At 33.4% G+C, this 21,355-nt stretch overlaps 1 protein-coding gene across 5 annotated transcripts in view; it reads right to left on the reverse strand.

Moving 5' to 3' along the window:
* MIPOL1 (mirror-image polydactyly 1) overlaps positions 1-21,355 on the reverse strand; it is a 268,247-nt gene that overhangs the window by 227,407 nt on the left and 19,485 nt on the right. For 4 of the 5 annotated variants that reach the window (XM_019644722.1, XM_019644724.1, XM_019644723.1 and 1 more), the window contains 2 exons: positions 7,586-7,724; positions 6,936-7,014 (listed from right to left, as the gene is read on the reverse strand). In XM_019644722.1, coding sequence (XP_019500267.1) covers positions 6,936-7,014; positions 7,586-7,606 — 100 coding nt within the window. In that variant the 5' untranslated portion in view covers positions 7,607-7,724. Of the gene's footprint in view, positions 1-6,935; positions 7,015-7,585; positions 7,725-10,345; positions 10,367-21,355 lie in introns of those variants that run through there. The other variant, XM_019644725.1, reaches the window with a different exon arrangement.

Here is a 21,355-nt window from a genome sequence, read left to right on the forward strand (position 1 = left end):
CAAAATGCAAAACAAACTGTATCTGGAACTTCTCCGAAAGATTAAAATAATGCCTTACATGAAAAGCTGTTTTGATTCAAACACAAACACACACACACACACACAATTGAAGTATTTGGTAACTCCCCAAAAATATTTTATTCAACTATCAAATTTCTTTATAACCAAAAGGAGTAAATGCATTAAAAGTAGTCACATCAGTCTTACTCTACCAACAGTCAGTCAACCTGGACCAACTGTGTAAACGGCCTTGCATTCAGTCTATACACCAGTGTATATTGATTCAGATCTCCCAAATCAACAAAGTGTCAATGGACACTCAGGACTTTATAGTAATCGTACTAAAAGTGACAAATATAGTCACTATGGGGAGCACAACCATCATCTTAAATATGCTAAACAAATTCTAATTTCTAGAAAATTAAAGATTCAATAAATATTTTATTAAGATTTGTATTGTAACTCTGTTTTCCAGGAAGTGCTCCGGCATGAATGGGCCATAACTAGAAATGAATGAGGACTTTTATCAAAGAGCTCCGAAGAGCTTAAAGATGAAGAATTTAAAACAAAGCAAAAAACTTTTGAAAAATCCAAGTAGTTTGTTTCTATTTCAAAAATAACATATTCATGTTTTCATGGCCAAATATAAACTTGAAAAAGCTTGCATATTAAAAGTGGACTTGGATTTCCTTAAACAAATATAGTCACAAGTTGTACAAAAAGAAGATCATACCAATAGTATAGAAATGTGGGAGAAGTGGTCCTATTCAAAAAAATTTACCATTTTTCATACTTATTCTTTTTCGTAATTATTATTTTTACAAAATGAATCATCAAAAGAGTAGTAAGAATTCCACATGAAGAGGATAGCCTGAACTGATGTAAAACACTCTCAATCTAGTACTGGGTTGTCGGAAAAGTCATGACACATTTTTGCAACGAAAAACAGAGAAAAAATACATCATGACTTTTCCGACAACCCAATAAAAACAAAAATGAAATAAAGATTCCTAATAGCTCACAAACTTTTCCCTTATTAAGAATTTATGGGCAGATGCATCAATTGCAGCAAATGTCCCACTGTAGTGGGGGATGTTGATAGTGGGGAAGGTTGTGCGTATGCAGGCTTAAGGAGTAAGGGGTAAAATACGAACTCTGTATTTTCCGCTTAATTTTGCTGGGAACCCAAAACTGCTCTACAAAATAAAGTCTATTTTAAAAACTGCCAAAAAATAAAAGTAAAAACTATAACTTATGGCATAAATTCACAAATGTGAATTATTCATAGCAGAAATGATGAATCACAAAACACAGTTCATTACAAACTTTATAACCAGTTAGAAAACTAAGTTGTCCTTGTAAACATTTTTTGTTTTTTCATTCCCTTTTTTTAACCAAGGCCAAGAGCAGTAACAGAATCATTCATATCAAGCTTAAAAATAGACACCCAGAGTCCCATTACTTTAATAAATTTATTTATAATAAAAGAATTTCTTTTTCTTTATAAAATAGTATAACCTCAATCATTCTTTTAGGAGTTGCCCTGGCATTTCCACTGGAAATGAATCAATCCTTGCTGGCCAGCTGCCAGTAGTCCTAAAACCACTCTCTCAAATATTCTAGACTGTCATGTGTAAGAAGCTACCAGCACTCTATTAAGTTAGGTACTATGGAGATGAATAGTAAATTTAATCAGACTTCAAAATTTTCTTTTTTAACCCCTTTATGGGATGTGGAAAATGAAAAACACATTCTTAAATTCACACTTGCCAAAATGAAAAGGCATCTTGTGTGACGCCAATAATCTGAAGAGTTTTATTGCAATTGGGATTTCAATACAGGCAAAATTAGTTTTTACCCTAAATAAATATTATTGATTTTATATTCTATTCTATCAAATATAAATATTTGCTAAATATAAGCTGTATTACTTTGAAAAAAATCAAGTTTCTAATGATATTGTGAACATATGTAAAGAGAACAGACTTCTTAAAAACTAATGATTTCAAGTACTGGTATTTATGTTTCTTAATACTTTTAAAACTTTTTTATTCACACACCTTTTACAGCTGGATGGAATAACAATGACAACAACCACTCCATTTATTTAGGCCCTGTGTAAAATATGTCAACAATCTTTTTTTTCCCCCCTCATCTGTAAACACCATTATCACCACCACAATACTGAAAATACTCTAGTATATGAAATACATATTAAATAAACTCATTTCCTGTTTCAAGTATTGCAGTAGGGCTTTTACATACACAATTCCTAACCTTCAAAACAGTTCTAGAGGAATTATCTCTTCCATACACAAGAAAACTCACGCTTAAAAAAAAAATTATGAAACTTACCCAAGTCCAGGTAAGTAAGCTAGTAAGTGGAAGATTAAAAGACTGAAACACAGGTCTATCTAGTTCCAAAACCTGTGTTGTTTTTATTGTAACATTTTATTGAAATTATTACACGCATTGGTTTTCCAGCGCACTTTAACTTCTGCTTTAAAACAAACAAAAACAAATTGCATTACTTATTTAGGGAAAATATACAGTTACTAGAAAGCCAATTATTAAATACAATTCAAGTCCTATAATTTAATGTAGAATGATTATCCAGATATTTTTAAAACCTTGTATTCCAAGGACTGTCTAATTACGGTGCCTAGGGAATCTTTTTTTTTTTCTACCAGCTATCTTGCTGGTAGAAATGGGTGTCCATTCTATGCAACTTGCCATTTCCTTTCCCACTGCTTTAAAGAAAAATATTTTATGAAAATGTTATGAGTCTACAATCATATTTTAGTCAAAATGATCAAAGGCATTTAAAAGGATCCTAGATGTTTTTTTCTACAGTGTTTCTATAGATGTCTACTCATAAAATGCTTGCAAATCATGCAACAGTTTTAGACATAATTCAATTACAGAACAACAGATGGACAAAAGGTAAAAAGAATATATATTTTGTGAAAAGACAGAAAGAAAGAGAAATGAACCAATAATAAGAGATTGATGGTGGCACACAAGTTCCAAATGCCAAGCAAAAATTAAATAGTGTTTGTCTCAATAAGAAACTAGTGAACCACTTACAAGTTACCCTTTGCTTGGTTTTAGTCCTAGTTATTTATTTTGTTTGGTAGAAGAACCTTAAGCATCATGATTACAAAAGGTAATTGCTAGTTCAGTTCTAAAATAAAGAGGACTGTTGCTTTATACTTTTAAATTCAGCAAGATAAGATTTAAAAAATTTTTGCTGGCCTCCAATAAACTGCAACATGTAAGGACTCCATTAACACAAGTAGTTCTAGAAGTGGTTTTTCATCTCATGTTTCATATGAGTACAGTGATTTAGAATCATGCTTACTTTTTAAGGTTAAAATACATAGTTTAAAAATATGATTCATATTTAAACTGAGATAATATGTAAGTAAAAATAACTACTCTGTGTATTAAATACATATTAAATATAATTTTCTAAAATAACAAACCTAAAAATACTACTGAAGAAACTCATAACCTTGTAAGGTTTTGTCTAAAGCTTCTTCAAGCTGTGTGATTCTTACCTTCAATCAGTGAGAAATATTTAAAACAGAGAAGATTTAAGATTTAATCTGGATAGGCACAGTAACCTTTTTTAACCTTTCTTAGGGAACACTGACCCCTAAAGGTTCTAAATTTAATTATGTTTCACAATATTCTAAGTTTAACTGGCATCCATTCCTCATTTTTACCTATATTACTGTAGGTATGTATGCTTATGGCATACATGTTTATTCATAAATAATATGTAAACTATTTCCAATGGACTGTTGTATACTCTAAAACTAAACCATGTTTTTGCTAATAATCTCCAGAAATTTATTATACTATTCCAATTAATGACTCATAAGGGGTTTCTGACCCCATGCCCTTTTTCTTATATAGTCAAGTAAATAATGAATGCTAAAAAGGGCTAACCACCCAATCACAACAACTCATTCTTTATGAAGATTAACTTTCCATATGATTATGACCTTTCATTTTTTTTTTCTTAAAAAGAAAGAAAAAAAAGGAACTTAAAAACAAAATTTTCACAAAAGGGCAAAACATCCTTTACTTCTTAAGGAGCCACATGTTATTGATGCTCGCTTGGCAACGCATGTTTATTCACTCACATGTTGCTTCCAGCAGCTTCAAATTTCATTCATTCAGGGGTGTTTTCCTAACTACTTAAAGAAACCTGGACACTTTTTATAGATGTCTTCACCCATCCTACCTACCAACCTTAGCTTAACATTTTCCAAACTATCTATAGTGACAAAAACAAAGAAAAATGTAATTCGTTATGTCTGTTAACATTATACACCTCATCAATTCTTTAACTTCAAATATTTCAGCAAAATTTCTACAATAAAGCTAGGAAAAGAATATTCACTTCAGCACTCTTTATAAAAAAATTTGTAAGATAACACAAAAGCAAATCTATATAATGCAAGTTTTTAATTAGCTTGATTTCATTAAAAAATAAGTAAAATAATATTAAATACAATAACTACTTACAAGAGTAGACTATAAACATTAGTGTAAGAGAGTTTTGAAGCCATCTGGGCTTTATGATAAAACCCATGATCAAGGAGATGACCATGTTGTAGATTTTACTGTTTTAACGTATCAGTTATCACAAAACTCAAAAGATTTCACATTTACCTGTTTAATTTTATTTCTCCTAATGTTTCATTAACAGGTACTTTATAGTTTCATTGTCAAAAAAAAAAAGCCTGTAAAAATGCAAATTTCTTTAATGATGTTTCTCAATCACCTCTATTGTGGTCTGTGTTTCCTGCAAACTATTTAAGTATCCATAGCCCTAAAACCTTCCTTTTCATAAGTGTCCAGAGCTTTAGCAGCTCCCTTCCTTTGCACTTTCCTGCTTATTCTACATTTATGAGAATTTCCCCCACAGCCTCTAGCTTTTTAAACATATTAAAAATAATTCCTTTGTCTTCTTAAAAATCCTTTTGTCTATAATTTGCACACATGACTTTTCACAGCAATGTAACCTCTGAATAGGGAACGTAAGTAACAGGGGCACCATTATTTACCTCCTCTTATTTTGTACGTAAATTAAGTAAAACTGCTTTGAGCTCTTCAAAATAAGAATGTTTGCTTACTTTCATAAATGAATAAACACAGCTATAAAAAGTAGTCCCCAGCTTCACATCAACATATGCATAGCACAAACTTGAATATAAAGAAAGCAGGTCAAAGTCCATTCATTAAAACATTTAACTTTGCATTAAAAACCTTTGACTACCTTACTCAGATATTATTTGCTATTATTTTATACACAATTCAATCAGTTACCTGGATTCTAAATTCATAATAAGCAGCCTAGAATCACAAATAAGAAAAGTTGCCAATGGTTGGCATAAACTACAAGAAATTTATAGCAGCATGGAAATCAAAAGCAAATGCAGAAATCAGAAAAAGGCATACTCAGAAAGCACATCTTCATCCTATGTCTGAAAAGAATGTGTAGCTGTTAACTTATTTCGTACAATGATAGAACGATCCCTGCAAATGGCCTTTAACCTTCATAAGAGATAAATATATGGTGAAAAAGGAGCCCTACTGGGGGAGGGAAAACCTAAAAAGAGAGATATGTCTAATGTTTGATGATAATTATATTTTTTAAGTTATAAAATTAGAGGAAATAAAAACAATGTACAAAAAGTTTAAGCCTTCAACTACATGTAATATTATATTCAGGATGATTAGCTTCCCAAGGATCCCAGATTTGCAATATTTTACTACAAGAGACCTCAAATAAAAACGTAACATTTTTAAAACCTCTCTCTTTATGGCTTTATCTCCCATGTATAGATAGATGCTGTGCCCTCTTATCTCTCTCTCTCTCTCTCTCTCTCTCTCTCTCTCTCTCTCCCTCTCTCTCTCTCTGGCCATCTCTCAGTCTGTCTTTCAAACTGTTTCTCTGTCTCTGACTGTTCTCTCCTTCTGCCTGTGCATATCTGTATGTATCCTTTTCTTTCTGTCTCTCTCCTTGTCTCTGTCTTGGAGTGCCTTTCTGTCTCCATCTGTACATCTCTGCATGTCTCTGTTGCTCTGACTCCCTCTGGCCCCCTTTGACCCCATCTTTCTGTGGGTGTTTCTTTCTGGGTGTGTCTTCTGGTATGCACGCATTTCTACATGTGTCTGTGTGTGTGTCTTCGTCTGTTTCTCTGTGTGTATGTCTCTTTTGACATGTATATGTCTGTCTTTCTGTCTCCCTTTCTGTATCTGTGTATATTTTCTACGTCTCTTTCACTGTGTTGTCTCTCGTCTCTGTCTTCTGAATATGTCTGTGTGTATGCCTGTGCCTCTCTCTCTCTGTGTCTCTTTTTTGTCTCTCGCTCTGTCTCATTGTATGTCTCTGTCTCTTTTTCACTTTGTTTCTCGTATTTTGGTATCTCTCTTTCTGAGTCTCAGAATGCGTGTGCTTTCTGCGTGTTATCTGTACACGTGTCTTTCTCTTTGCCTCTCTACTCAGGAGAGTGTCTCCCTTCCTGTGTGTCTCTCTCTCTCTGTTTGTGTTTCTTTCTCTGAAGCTACTTCTCCGTATGCATCTCTCCCCCAGTCATTCTCTCAATCTCTATCATTTGGTGTGTATGTGTGTTTCGTTCTCTCTCCCTGTGTGTCTGTCTGGGTCTTTCTCTCTCAGTATCTCTTCCTATGTCTCTTTCTCTGTGTGCATGTGTGTGTCTCTTTCCCTGTGTGTCTTTCTTTGTGTCTCTTTTGTAGAATGTGGGTCTCTTTGTGTCAGCCTCCTTCTTTGTGTGTGGGGTGCATGTGCGCGTGTGCTTGTCTGCTCTAATATATTGGTTAGAACAAACACACTCCATTCAGTGCCCTGAACTAGCACAACACCTGGGGTTTGGTATTAATACCTTAAAAGTCCTTACCTTTTGACCAGTCCTCCATTTGTACTTCTGTTCTTGTTTGCTCTGGCAATGTCTCTGGTTTTTGCTCCAAGAGTTGAGGCTAAAATAAAACCAACGCTAGATAAATAAACTTAAAACAATATATCAGAACACACCTAAGCCTTACCTTTGTTTAACAGAGAATTTACAGGATAAATGGTTTTCTAAAACATTTATAATGGGACAATTAGCTGTGTATTTCAACAGGTAAAATTAAATCATTTTTCTCAGAAAAAGGTTCTTTCGTTCACACTTACATTTTAGTAAATACAGTGCAGGTTAAGCTTCTAGATATTTTTGCCTCTTTCGGTTAGAGAACCATTTAGTTTATTTAACTTAAGTCTTCTTCAACTGTAATTTCAACAATTTAAGAAAAAATAAATTTTGTAGTCTATTCATCAACTTTATACCAAAAATTTCAAATTTAGTGATTTGAGTTTACAATGTATATTTTCATATAAATATTTTATATTTGTAAAAGTAATTTAAGAATGCTATTCCAATTTTTAAAAAATTAGAGTATCATTGGTTTGTGGAATTGATATTTCTCTTGCATTTGTTTTCATAATAAACATGACAAAAGCTATGCAACTTTATCTGCATGCTTTTAGGAAGAATAAAATTAGATTTACCTCACAGCTAGAACTCTGCATTCTTTAAAAAGTCCTCAAATAAAGCTGTAGTAAGCTTCTTCTTTTCCAATTTTCTCTAAATATGTTGATCTGGAGTTGGCAATCTTTTTTCTAAGTTCCTCATTTACTTTTGGATTAGCTGAAAATATAGGAAGTTATTAATATCAAAGAAATATGTTCCAGTCAATGAAGCCATTTCCCTACATATTGCCCAAAAAGGTTAATAATAATTGCAGTCTTTTAATAAGAGATTCATATAGCAAGACATGTAGAAAATACAGTCTTTAATAACCTCTGGAGTATTTTAAAACATGTCTTACAGGCCTTAATGTGCTTAGTAATATACTATTTAAAACCATAATTTTATCCCTCTGCAATATACAGTCACTCTTCCTCATCATTTACCCAGCTAATGAATGCCAGCAATTAGTAAAATGTAATCCCATTGCACAATCATTTTAATGCTTTTAGCACTCAGAAAAGTAAACATCAAATTAATACTGCTCAAGCCATATCAGATCCTAGTTGGAAGCAAGCAATTATAGTTCAGCTCCTCAGGTGTAATTAAATGATTGGAATGATTTAGTTCCATAAATGCAAGTTAATTCATAAGCAAGCAACAAATATACTGGGAGTAATTACAAGAAACATTGACAGTCTAAGCAGGGCTAATGCTTTCAGGAGGCTGACACAGTAAAATGCTGCCCTCTGCTGGGCATACAAGTGAATATCTCAGAGCTGAAAACAAAACAACCACCCCCCCCACCCCGCCCCAAACCTAACTTTTAAAAAGCCACTAGAAAAAAAATAATATAAATAAAATAAATAAAAAGCCACTAGAAAAAAATAATAGCCAATATATTGATTTTTTTTAGTTATATAAAACATTTAATTTAAAAACTTTAATTGTGATAATGTCTACACACCCTGGTAATTAATGCTTTTTCCAATCAAACTGAATATACCAGGCTATTTCTCTATGTTTAATGAAACTAAATCATTCATACGTAACACTGACAGACTGCAAGTGAAACTTCTAGTACCCATACGGACTGCCAGGCCAATGCCTATATTCTCTCATCGGTAAACCCTAAGTGGACTGTTATAGATAATAACTAAACTATGCTTTTATAAGAACTAAAATTCACAAGAAAAATGATCTCTGAAAAATATAAAACAAAATACTTATTGTGACTACCAATAATGGTCTAAAATTGTTTTTCATGAACTTCAATAATGAAAATAAAAACTAGAGCACTGGTATAATGCCATTTTAAGCATATTTTAAAACAAAAAATAAAATGCATCTCAGTTTTACTTAAGCCATTTACAAGTTTTTACTTTCTTAGGTTAAAATACAAAACAAATTTATTTGTACGCTACTCAGATGATTCTTAACCAAACTTCTCATACTAAACTTTAAGAAGCATATTTATTATACATCTGTTATGCTATAATCAATAAGTCTGTGTTGACACATATATATTTGTATCACTAAACAATCAATCATCCCTTTGAGTTTCTGCAAAACTGACCATATTCTTAAATATTACCAATATCTCAACAAATGTTTAATTCTCCAATAAATGCAAATGATACTTGCAGAGGATAATGTTTAACACTATCAATATTTTTGGAGAGGGCAGAAGCTTTACTGCCCTTCTAACATGCTTTCAAATGCATTAAAATAACAATATTCTAAGCCATAGCCTATGCAAACTATACAAATAAATAAAAATATTAAAAAAGTCCTGCCACTAAGTTTAAAATGTATAGCACATTTGCTTTGCCCTTGATGTCACAGTCTTATTTTTCAATTCATATCTTGTACACTGTAAGTTAATTGCTTTTGGAAAGTACTTATTATTCATGTAAAAATTAATGTGCCAATGTGTTTAAATCCTCTTAAATGACCATTCATGCATCTTTCTTCTTTAAGTACCAATGAAAGCTGTCAAAAGACATCAATGCAATATGATTTTAAAGAAAGTTCTAATAGAGATTTTTTTTGTGCTAACACAAGATTTTCATATTCACCAACTTTACTTAAATTCCATTAATTTTTTAAGCTACTCCTAATAAATTCACCAAGTAAAATTTTTAGGCCCCATAGTCTGTCATTTGTGTTCCAGCTGACACTATGAATATTAATAACAGTGTTATCCTGATTAAATAGGCTTCATACGAAATCCCTGTGAATCCTATAGCTCAGACATCTCATTTTTCCAACTCTTTATGAATTTGGATTCCGACATTAAACTGGAAAAATCTTAAAAAACAGATTTAATGTCACATTTGCATATTGTCAAGCAAAAATTAGATGTTCTAATGAACCAAGTAATTACAATTTATATACCTACATATTGTAATAGGAATAGAATATTTCTGTAAACATGCAACAAATTTTACACTTCTATTCATTTTAGGACAAAGGATTAAGACTAATAAAATACTAATTTGTTTCCTTATACTCACCTTAAAGATTTGATATAACTTGTTTTAATCAAAAATTGTATGTCCACATTAAAACTAGTGGGATGAGTTACAGTAGACATCAGATGAGGCTTCTTAATCAAAATCCTAACTTTTACAACACAGATAAAATATAAGTTAATTGCCTTATCATTATTAATGTATACCTGCTTCAAGTAGCAAAATAAAATTGATTTCCAACTAAAGTTTGTTTATAAGTTGTGCTGGGAAAAATTACCCATGTTAAAGAAGAAAAAGGAAATCTTTAATATAACAGACAGAACATACCATATTAGCATCTGTTAAATTAAAATCTCCATCGGATTCCTAATCTCATTCCTCCAAATTGTTTTTAATTCTCAAAGGAAGTGAGTCTTATTACGTAGAAGAAAAAATAAATAATAACGAACGAAACTGCATACAGCATTCTCGCTACAGTTACATGGGAATCTGAATATATCTGCCAAAATTTCATAACTTCATCCTATCAAAAAAGGTAGATTAAAGAAATTTAAACACCTTTATGCTCTCAAATGTGACTTGTCTCTGCTAGTTAACTCAGCAGTAAAACACCTCATGAAACAAAATTTGTTCTTCGACCAGCCTAAAATTTCTCATTTGCCTAAAAAAAGTATATGATTCTGACATTTATCCTTTAAAATTAAATGCCTTTTTGATAGGCATTCAAAAATGGGATTTCATTCCCTAAAGTAACAAAACCCAAGACTTTTTTAAAAGCTATTTTAACTATGAGATGCCATTCCTACCTTCCTCTACGGAAGTCACATTATAGCAAAAGTTTTTGGCTGACTCTGGTTAATGGCATTTTTTCCCTAATGTCTCATTAGTTTAATCACGAATTTGTGTAAACTGAATCCAACAGTGTCAAACTAGCAATCATTGATAGCACTGCCTCATATTCCACTGTAACTCTAAAAAACTCTGATTTTTGTATGTCCTAGATTGAGAAACATTGATAATTTCTGCATGGAAATGATTTCATTAATAGGCCAAAGGAGAGCCACATATTTTATCACATAACTCAACATATAGAATATATGCATATGTTCTACTGCTGAATTTTCATCTTATTAGACAAAAGTCCCTGAAACATTCATAGTCCCTGGCACATCCACTCCCCAAAAGAATTCCTTTTCATTCGCTGTGCCTCACACCACTCACTCCCTACCAAGCTCCGGACAACCCAAGTTCCTCACAGCCAGCAAAAGCAAGAAGAGGTAAGGGATAAAAGTGGCCCTGCACTACAGCTATCAAAAGTTAAAAGTGCATATACAACTTGACCCCTCAGTTCCACTACAAAAGTATTTAAAACATATTAATATTAAAATAAAACATACTTTATGTACAAAGATACTCATTAAAGCAGTATTTATTTGTAAGAGAATCTGCTGTTGCTCTAGTCATACTGGACTTCTTTCTGTTCATCGAACTCACCAAACTTTTTTTTTTTTGCCTCAGAGTTTTATAAATGTACTATTCCCTCCACCTAGAATCCTCTTCTCTAGAGCACTGAACCATTTTTCTCATCACGTAGGCCTCACTCAAAAGTCATCTCTTCAAAAAGGTTTTGCCTGCCCATCCTATTATATAAAAGTAGAAACTCCCCTCTCATCACATTGCCTATGCTACTGCCTGCATGAAACTAATTTGTTTGGGATTTATTTCATTTGTTTTCGCTATACCTCAGCCAACTATGTACATGAAAGTTACATGCAAGCAAGGCCCCTGATTTTCTCCTTCATCTATATCCTTGGAAGGGTGTTTGGCATACAGTAAGTACTCAGTGTATATTTGTTGGACAGACAGGTGGATGGACAGATGAACAGATGACCAGCAGAAAAACAGACCTAACATCAACAGAATGCTCATCAACAGAAAACTGGTAAAATAAAAAATAAAACCGGTAAAATAAAATTTTGAAAAGACTGGTAAAATAACACAAATGCAAGAGACATGCACTTTGTGTGGTGGAAGATCCTCTCAACACGTATTGTTATGTAAGCATCTATATATTGTTTCAGACACTATTCTAGGAGTTAGATATAAAATGGTGAATAAAGCAAATGAATTTCCTACCCAAAATATGTCTTTAGCCAAAACAATATAGGCATAGAACACGGATAAATTAAAAACAGGAAAAAAAGTAAAATTATACTTACACATGCATACATGCTTGAACAGGCATAGCATTTTTATCGAGAATGATACATAGTAAACTATTACTTGTGGACACTAAAAAGAAACAGCCTAAGAATTGAGCTGGAGAGATTGAGAGAATGAAGGAAAGAAGTATTTCTATTTCATTTTATATCTATTTGTATAATTTGACTTGTTTTAAAACCATGTGCACGTATTATTTTTAACAATAATTAAGTACGTATTAACTTTGGAATTGAGCAGGAAACTCTGAAGGAAGCCAAATTACATCTGAGAGATCCAAAATAAATAGAAAGGAAGTAATCTTAACACCCTTGAAACTTTAAAAAAATTATTATTGCCTAATTAACCTTTTATAGTTACACTTCATTATGGTTGTTTGCTTGCTTGCTTGGTTTAAGTACAGTGCAAAGTTCAAATTAAACTAATATATGGCAGAAACTTTTTAGAATAAAAATTTAAAATGAATGAGTTTCCTGAAAATTAAGCAAATATTTCTTAAAAGAATCATATTTCTCTGTTCAATTAGGGACTATTTACAATATCTTAGTGTTTGGGATTCTCAAGTTTAAAAGTTTATAAGTTGTTTTATATAGTATGACTATTATGTTTGTCACAGATAGTTGTTCCCCTGTGCTATATGCTTTCGTAATCAAGAAATTACTATATAAAAAAAGATGACTTACTTCCCATCACTGAAGGTCATAGAAGGACATCAAATTCAGAGGAAATAAACATCTGGTGTTTAAAATATATGGCTTTTACATTTTCAAAACTTGGGACGGCAAAACAATATACCACTTGGAATACTGCAATAGTTTTCAGTGCTAGTTACAAATGACACTGAGAATGAATCTGGCATCACATAGCCTACTGATGTTTTTAACAAGTAAAACTTTAAAACTAGTATCATTTTCAGAGAGTTAACCAGATACAAGGTTTTCTAAAATGTCCTCAAACGTTTTGCCCTAGGCCAACCTAAACGAAATCACTTAATCTAGCACAGAGCAGAATATAAAAACAAAGTCAGCTTATAGAATAGTTTCTCTAGAGAACAAACAGCCTGTTTTCTTAAGATTCATATGGTTGCCAAGTTCTGATGCAACGACACACTCCTTCACACAAAAGCTTGCATTTCCACACAACCAATCGAAGTTCTTGGCAAATCAAAGGTAAAAAGTATTAAAGCAAGTTAAATCGATATATAATTACAACTGGTATGAGTAGCCACTTGAAATCAAATCAAACAACAGCTATTAGAAAATGCCTTTCTAAAATAAAGTAAAAATAATCATATATGGTCTTAATTCATCATACATTATAATGCTTACTAACAGATTATATAAAAAAGCATACATATGATAATCAATATACTCTAATAACAAAGTTATACTTTTGCATTTTGAACCCCTAATAGCAATTCATACATTGCATAATACACTGTTCATTTATGCAATTTGCTAGAATTATAATACCTAATTATTCCCAATGGACAGTGCTGCATGCAAACTACACATTTTACCTTTTTTAAATGTAATGTTAAAAATAGGTTGCAAAATATAATACTAGAAACAAGATTTTTTTTTTTTTTTAGCTGAGCCATCATGACACCGAAACAAGATATATATAAAGAGTAAAATAAATGTTAGGCCTACAGCTCTCAAATTATTATTCAATATAAAGGAAGTCAGAGCCATCAGTCTCAGTTATGTGAAGAACTACAAAAGCTCATGTAATTTCTTGAGAGTCATTCTTAATAAATGTTTTCATTAATAAAAAGTATTTAATAAAAATATGGTCCTAAAATAAATATTCTGTAGTTAAGGCAGAATAAAAGTACAGTAAAAAAGAAAATATTAGAAGCCAAAATATACAAGGTGTGATCAAACAATATGGTGAATGTTTAAATAAAAAAAAATTATTACAGTAAAAGACACATTGCTATTAATCTCCCTCAAAATACTCCCCCTTGCTTTGAACACGCTTATCCATCGTTCTTGCCACTTTCTGAAGCAGTTCTGGAAGTCCTCTTTCGTGAGTGTCCTTTATTGTGCTGTCATGGCTGCCTCGATGTCCTGAATCATTCTGACTTTGGGAAAGAGCCAGAAGTCACATGGTGCCAGATCCGGTGAATAAGGTGGATGAGGACACATTGTAATGTTTTTTTATTTGACAGGAATTGCTGCACCAGAAGCGATGTGTGGCAAGGAGCATTGCCATGATGGAGGATGATTTACGGCACACTTTAAAACACACCTTCTCTCAACCATAGCTCACACCCGAGTGACTGCACCGAACAAGTTGAATCTTGTCTCACACTGTTACTAAGCTTCCATGTGCTGCTTCCTGTACTGAAAGTCCCTGCCTTTCCATTGAATGCCACTCGGCAGCAGCATTCACCCCATTTGGTGATTACAATGGAAAAGCTCCATGTCACACATCACTTCTGGTAAGGAAATTTCTGTCAAATAAAAACATGGGCCAGCCGAATGGCTCAGTTGGTTAAGAGCTCGCTCAAGAGTGCGAGCTCTGAGCAACAGGGTTGCCGGTTCGATTCCCGGCCCGAGCTGAGCTGCTGCTGAGCTGCCAACAGGTGGCAGGATGGCTCAGCTAAAAAAAATAACAGTGTGTCCTCATCTACCTTATTCATAGGATTTGGCACCGTGCAACTTCTGGCTCTTCCTCAAAGTCAAAATGACCATTAAAGGTAACTGTTTTGAATCGATTCAGGACATTGAGGCAGCCACAACAGCGCAACTAAAGACACTAATGAAAGAGGGCTTCCAAAACTGCTTCAGAAGGTGGCAAGAATGATGGGATAAGTGTGTTGAAAGCGAGGTGGAGTATTTTGAGGGGGGTTAATGGCAATGTGTTTTTTATTGTAATAATTTGTTTTTATTTAAACATTCACCATATAGTTTGATCACAACTCGTATATAGACATTTCCTTCAATAAACACTTTTATTCTTCTTGTATTTAAAATTATAAGATTTTTTCAACTATAAATTATACATAAGTATTGTACTATCTTTTTTGTTCATCATACTAGAAAGAATTTTATAGGACCTAGAAGTATATGTTCACTACAATGCTGTTTCAGAAAAAACATCTTTAAAAGAAACCTCAAAATGGCGAATTAATTAAATTACAAATGTTACTCACAAAATTAATAGTAATACAACTGTATAGTTTTCCAAAGTATTAAATAAATTAAGTAATGCGTGCTGTTAATTTTTAAAGACATTTTCCAAAAAGCACTGATGATCTTTTATTTTAAAAACAAGACTTACTTTTTTCAAGAAAATTGCATTGCTATGATGTGTTTGTTTTATATAATATAGTCACGATCACTGAAAAACGGCTATATGAATAACATGACATTTTACAATACCAATTGTGTAAGAAAACCTTTTGTAAACTGCGACAAAAAAGAAGAGAAACAAAAACTGAACCTTATGCTGACATAAATATTAAAACTTACCAAACAGTAGTCAAACATTAAAAGCCAACTGGTGGAAGTGTGTGACACTAACTAATAGATAATATCCTCGGGGGGGAGTGAGGAATAGAGAATTGCGGGGAGGGGAGCAGGAATCACAGTGCACGCAGAAAACGGGGGTGTAGATGAAATAAGATTAATATGAGCCATGGAGAATTATTGTTGAAGCTGGGTAATGAATACATAGGGGTTCGTTATTGTTTCTCTACTCTTGAATGTTTGTAATTTTCCATAATAAATAGTTTTAAATACATATTGTAAAGAAAAAGCATATACAGTATTATTTACCTTCTAGCAAAATAATCAAATCTTTCATAGAACCAGCAATAAGTATTCCATTTTATATTAGAATGCTATCAAAACCCCATCAATCTCATGCCTGATACACACACACACACACACACCCCCACACACACATACTATATCATGCAACAAATATTGCACATCTTTCACAAATCTATACATACCTCACTCACATGGATTCTACACTACATGTCATCTAGAGAAAAGCCTACAAATTTCATCTTAGTATGTAGGAACCGAAAAGAAAATATCAGCTGAGGGTTATGTACTTTATTTATTAAAATGCTTTAGAATTATTCCCTGACCTTAAATTTGACAACTTCTTCAAGCTAAGGCCTTATGTTACCAATGACCTACGGTAACATAGTGCATATGGGAAATAGGGTTAAGTCCACTGTCACCTTTAGCAAACATTTTCCTCACCGAGCTAAGTAGAGGCCATCTGGTACACCATGAAGCAACATCCTAGTTAGTTAATGCTACTGACTTGCAATATAAGTAACCAAGTTTATCATTTATTGAAGTCATAACTATATGAATCATTCTGTTTGCTGAAAGCAAAACAGCAACAAAAAGAAATCAAGATTTAAATAAACTGAGAGGCATACCATGTTCATAAAGGAAGATTCAAAATAGTAAATATATTGATTACTCCCCCAAAGTAATCAATATATTTATTGCAATACAAATTAAAATCACAGCAGGATACTTTACAGATGCAAAGTGATTCTAAAAATTAAATGAAAACTCAAAAGCATGAGAATTGCTAAAACGATTCTGAAAAAGAAAGAACAAAGTTGGAAAAAGCACACTACCCAACTTAAGGTTACTATAAAGCTACAGTAATCATGACAGCACGGTACTGGCAAAGTAAAAGACACCTAAGTCAAAGAAACAAAGTAATCCAGAGAGAAACCCAAAGTAATACAGAAATAAACCCAAATAAATGGGACCATTTAAGCTCTACCAAAGGTGCAAAAACAATTCAATGAAGAAAGACTAGTTTTCCAACAAATACTGTTGGAACGCCCACATGTTAAAAAAAAAAAAAGAATTAACCATGGACTAAACTTTAAACCATATGTAAAGATTAATTAAAATGGGGCATAGACCTAAATGAAAGAAACAAATCTATAAAAATTTTGGAAGACACATAACATGAAATACTTTTATTTATTTTTTTATTGTGGAATTGGGGGGATGGGAACAGTGCTGGGGAATTGGGGGAAGGGGAACAGACAAGTTGCTGTCGTTTTTGTTCTTCAGTCTAGTTGTTGAGGATGTTGCTTCATTGGCCCAAGTTGGCACCATCATTGCGCTCTTCCCGGGAGAGGCACATCAGTCGCCGGCTTCTGGACTGCCGCTCACTGCAGCTGCTGGCCGCTCACGCTGGCTGCGGGCTACATACGGTAGCCCATGGCAACCCACCGCAGCAGGGGCTGCAGCCTAGCTGCCGCCGGCGACTCACGGCAGCCCAGCTCCAGGTTGAGCTGTTGTTCAGCATCTTAGTTGTGGAGGGCAGTGTCACTGGCCCTCATGTGTGGGATCCAAACCGGGGCCCTCTGGCGTCCCAAGCCAGTTCTTAACCATCGCACCACTCGGCCGGCCCTGAAATACTTTCTTATATACCAGGAATGTTCAATTGGTATTTCAAATGAGGCATAAATCTAACAAAATATGAACAAGATCTATATGAGGAAACTTGTAAAATTCTGATAAAAAATACATCAAAGATCTAAATGGAGAGACATTACACGTACATGGAAAGAAAGACTCAATATTGTCAAGATATCAGTTCTTCCCAATTTGATCTGTAGATTCAGTGCAATCCCAATTAAAACCCAGGCAGGTTCTTTGTGGAAATGAACACACTAGTTTTAAAATTGATATGGGAGACAGAAGACCCAGAATAACTAACACAATATTGAAGGAGAACAAAGTCAGAAGATTGACACTACCCAACTTCAAGGCTTACTATAAAGCTATTGTAATCAAGACAGTGTGGTATTAGTGAGTGAATAGACAAATTGGTCAATGGAACAGAATAGAGAGCCCAGAAATAGACACCCACAAATAGAGTCAAGTGATCTTTGACAAAGGAACAAAGGCAATTCAATAGAAAAAGGGTAGTCTTTTCAACACATGGTGCTGGAACAACCAGACATCCAAATGCAAAAAATAAACCTACTCACAAATTGTACATCTTTTACAAACACTGACTCAAAATGGATCACAGACCTAAACGTAAAACACAAAGTGATAACACTAGAATATTTCACATACATGAAAATCTAAGTGATCTTGGGTTTGGTGATGACTTTTTAGATACATTGAAAGCACAATCCATGAAATAAACAATTGGTAAGAAAGATTACTTCATTAAAAAGTAAAACTTCTGCTCCATGAAGGATATTGTTAAGAGCATGAAATAAGCACAGATGTGGAGAAAATATTTGCAAAACACACATCTATCTGACAAAGGACTTATATCCAAAATATGCAAAGAACTCTTAAATCTCAAAATAAAAAAGCAAACAAAAATGGGCAAAACATATGATCATACACCTCACCAAGAAGATGGCAAATAAGTACAACAAAACCTTGGATTGAGAGTAACTTGGTGCAAGTGTTCTACAAGGTGAGCAAACATTTCTAATACATTTTGACGTGGTAAAAGAGCAATGTCTTGCAATACGAGTAGTTTGTTTCCAGAACGAATTATGCTCACAAACCAAGGTATTACTGTATATGAAAAGATGCTGAACATTATATGTCATAGGTAACTATGAATTAAAACAACTAGATACCACTAGAATGGCTAAAACCCAAAATACTGATGACACCAAATGCTGACAAGAACTCATTCACTACTGGTGCAAATGTAAAATACTGCAGCCATTTTAGAAGACAGTTTGGAAGTTTCTTACAAAACTAAACATACTTTTACCATACTATCCAGCAACTGAACTCCTTGATATTACACAAATGAGTCGAAAACATATGTCCACACAAAAATCTATACTCAATTGTTCACAGCAGCTTTATCCATAATTTCCTAAACTTGGAAGCAACCAGGATGTCCTTCAATTGGTGAATGGATAAACAAACTGTGGTATATCCATACAAAGAAATACTATTTAGCAAAAAAAGAAATGATCTGTCCAGCCATGAAAAGACATGGAGGAACCTTAAACACATGCTAAGTGAAAGAAGGCAATCTGAAAAGCGTACAGACTGTAGGATTACAACCATATGTTCTGGAAAAGGCAAAACTATGGCAACAGTAAATAATCGGTGGTTGTCAGAGGTTGGGAGCAGGGATGGCTGGAGGGAAGAGATGAATAAGTAGAGTACAGGGGACTTTTAGGGCAGTGAAACTATTCTGTATGATACTGGAATGGTAGATACATGTCATTTTACGTTTTCCAAAACCCACAGAATATACAACAGAAGGAGTGAACCCTAATGTAGACTATGGACTTTAGTTAATAATAATGTATCAATATTGGCTCATCAATTGTAACAAATATACCACACTAATGCAACATAGTATTAGGGGAAATTGGGGGGGGGAGTGAGAAGGTAATGAGAAATTTCTATAACTTCAAATCAACTTCTCTATAAACCTACAACTTCTCAAATGTATATTAATATATTTTTTAAAAGGCCATATATCAAAATGAAAGCAACAAATCTATAATTTTTTAGAAGAAAACATAAGAAAATGAAACAGTTCTTGGAAATGACACAAAAAGCATGATCCATAAAGGAAAAAAAATGATAAATTTCCCCTTATCAAAATCTAAAACTTGCCAAAGAACTGCCAAGATTTTTAAAAGAAAAGTTACAGACTGGTTAAAAAAAAATGTGCAAATTACATATCTGACAAAAGACTTGTATCTAAAATATAAAAAAACTATCAAAAACATGGACAGAGAATATATAGATTCAATGCAATTCCTATCAAACTACCAAGGGCATTTTCACAGAAATAAAAAATATAATCCTAAAATTTATATGGAACCATAAAAGACTCCGAATAGCCACCGCAATCCTGAGAAATAAGAACAAAGTTGGGGGTATCACGCTACTCGACATCAAATCATATTACAAGGCTACAGTAATCAAAACAGCATGGTACTGGCATAAAAACAGGCACATAGATCAATGGAGCAGAATAGAGAGCCCAGAAATAAATCCATTCATATACGGTTAATTAATCTATGACAATGGAAGCAAGAATTTACATTGGGGTAAAGATAGTCTATTTAATTAATTGTGCTGGGAAAATTGGACTGGCACATGCAAAAAAATGAAATTTGACCACCTCCTTACGCCATATACAAGAACAAATTCAAAATGGATTAAAGACTTAAATGTAAGACCTGAAATCATAGAACTCCTTGAAGAAAATATAGCAAGTACATTTGCAGATATTACCCTAAGCAATATTTTTACTGATATATCCCAATGGACAAGGGAAGTAAAAGAAAAAATGAACATATGGGATTACATCAAACTTAAAAGTTTTTTCACAGCAAAGAAAACCATCAATAAAACAAAAAGGCAGCCTACTGAATGAGAGAAGATATTTGCCAAGGATATATCTGATAAGGGGTTAATATCCAAAATTTATAAAACACTCATTCAACTCAACACCAAAAAAGCAAACAACCCAATTAAAAAATGGGCAGAGGATATGAGAGAATTTCTCTAAAGAGGAAATACAGATGGCCAACAGGCATATGAAAAAATGTTCAACCTCACTAATCATTAGAGAAATGCAAATGAAAACTACAATGAGATACCACCTCACCCCGGTCAGAATGGCTATCATCAATACATCAACAACAACAAGTGCTGGCGAGGTTGTGGGGAAAAGGGAACCCTGGTGCACTGTTGGTGGGACTGCAGACTGGTGCAGCCACTATGGAAATCAGCATGGAGGTATCTCAAAAAACTGGAAATGGAACTACCTTATGACCCAGCAATTCCACTCTTAGGTATTTATCCACAGAAACCCAAGACACTAATTCAAAAAAATGTATGCATCCCTATGTTCATTGCAGCACTATTCACAATAGCCAAGACTTGGTAACAACCAAAATGCCCATCGGTAGATGACTGGATTAAGAAACTATGGTACATTTACACAATGGAGTATTACTCAGCTATAAAGAAGAAGGAAATCGTACCATTTGCAATGATATGGAAGGACCTAGAGAACATTATGCTAAGTGAAATAAGTCAGTCAGAGAATGACAAATACCATATGATCTCAATTATATGTGGACTCTAAAGAACTGAATAAACGAGC

This window comes from Hipposideros armiger, unplaced genomic scaffold (assembly GCF_001890085.2).
Source record: "Hipposideros armiger isolate ML-2016 unplaced genomic scaffold, ASM189008v1 scaffold_90, whole genome shotgun sequence".
Lineage (NCBI taxonomy): Eukaryota > Metazoa > Chordata > Mammalia > Chiroptera > Hipposideridae > Hipposideros > Hipposideros armiger.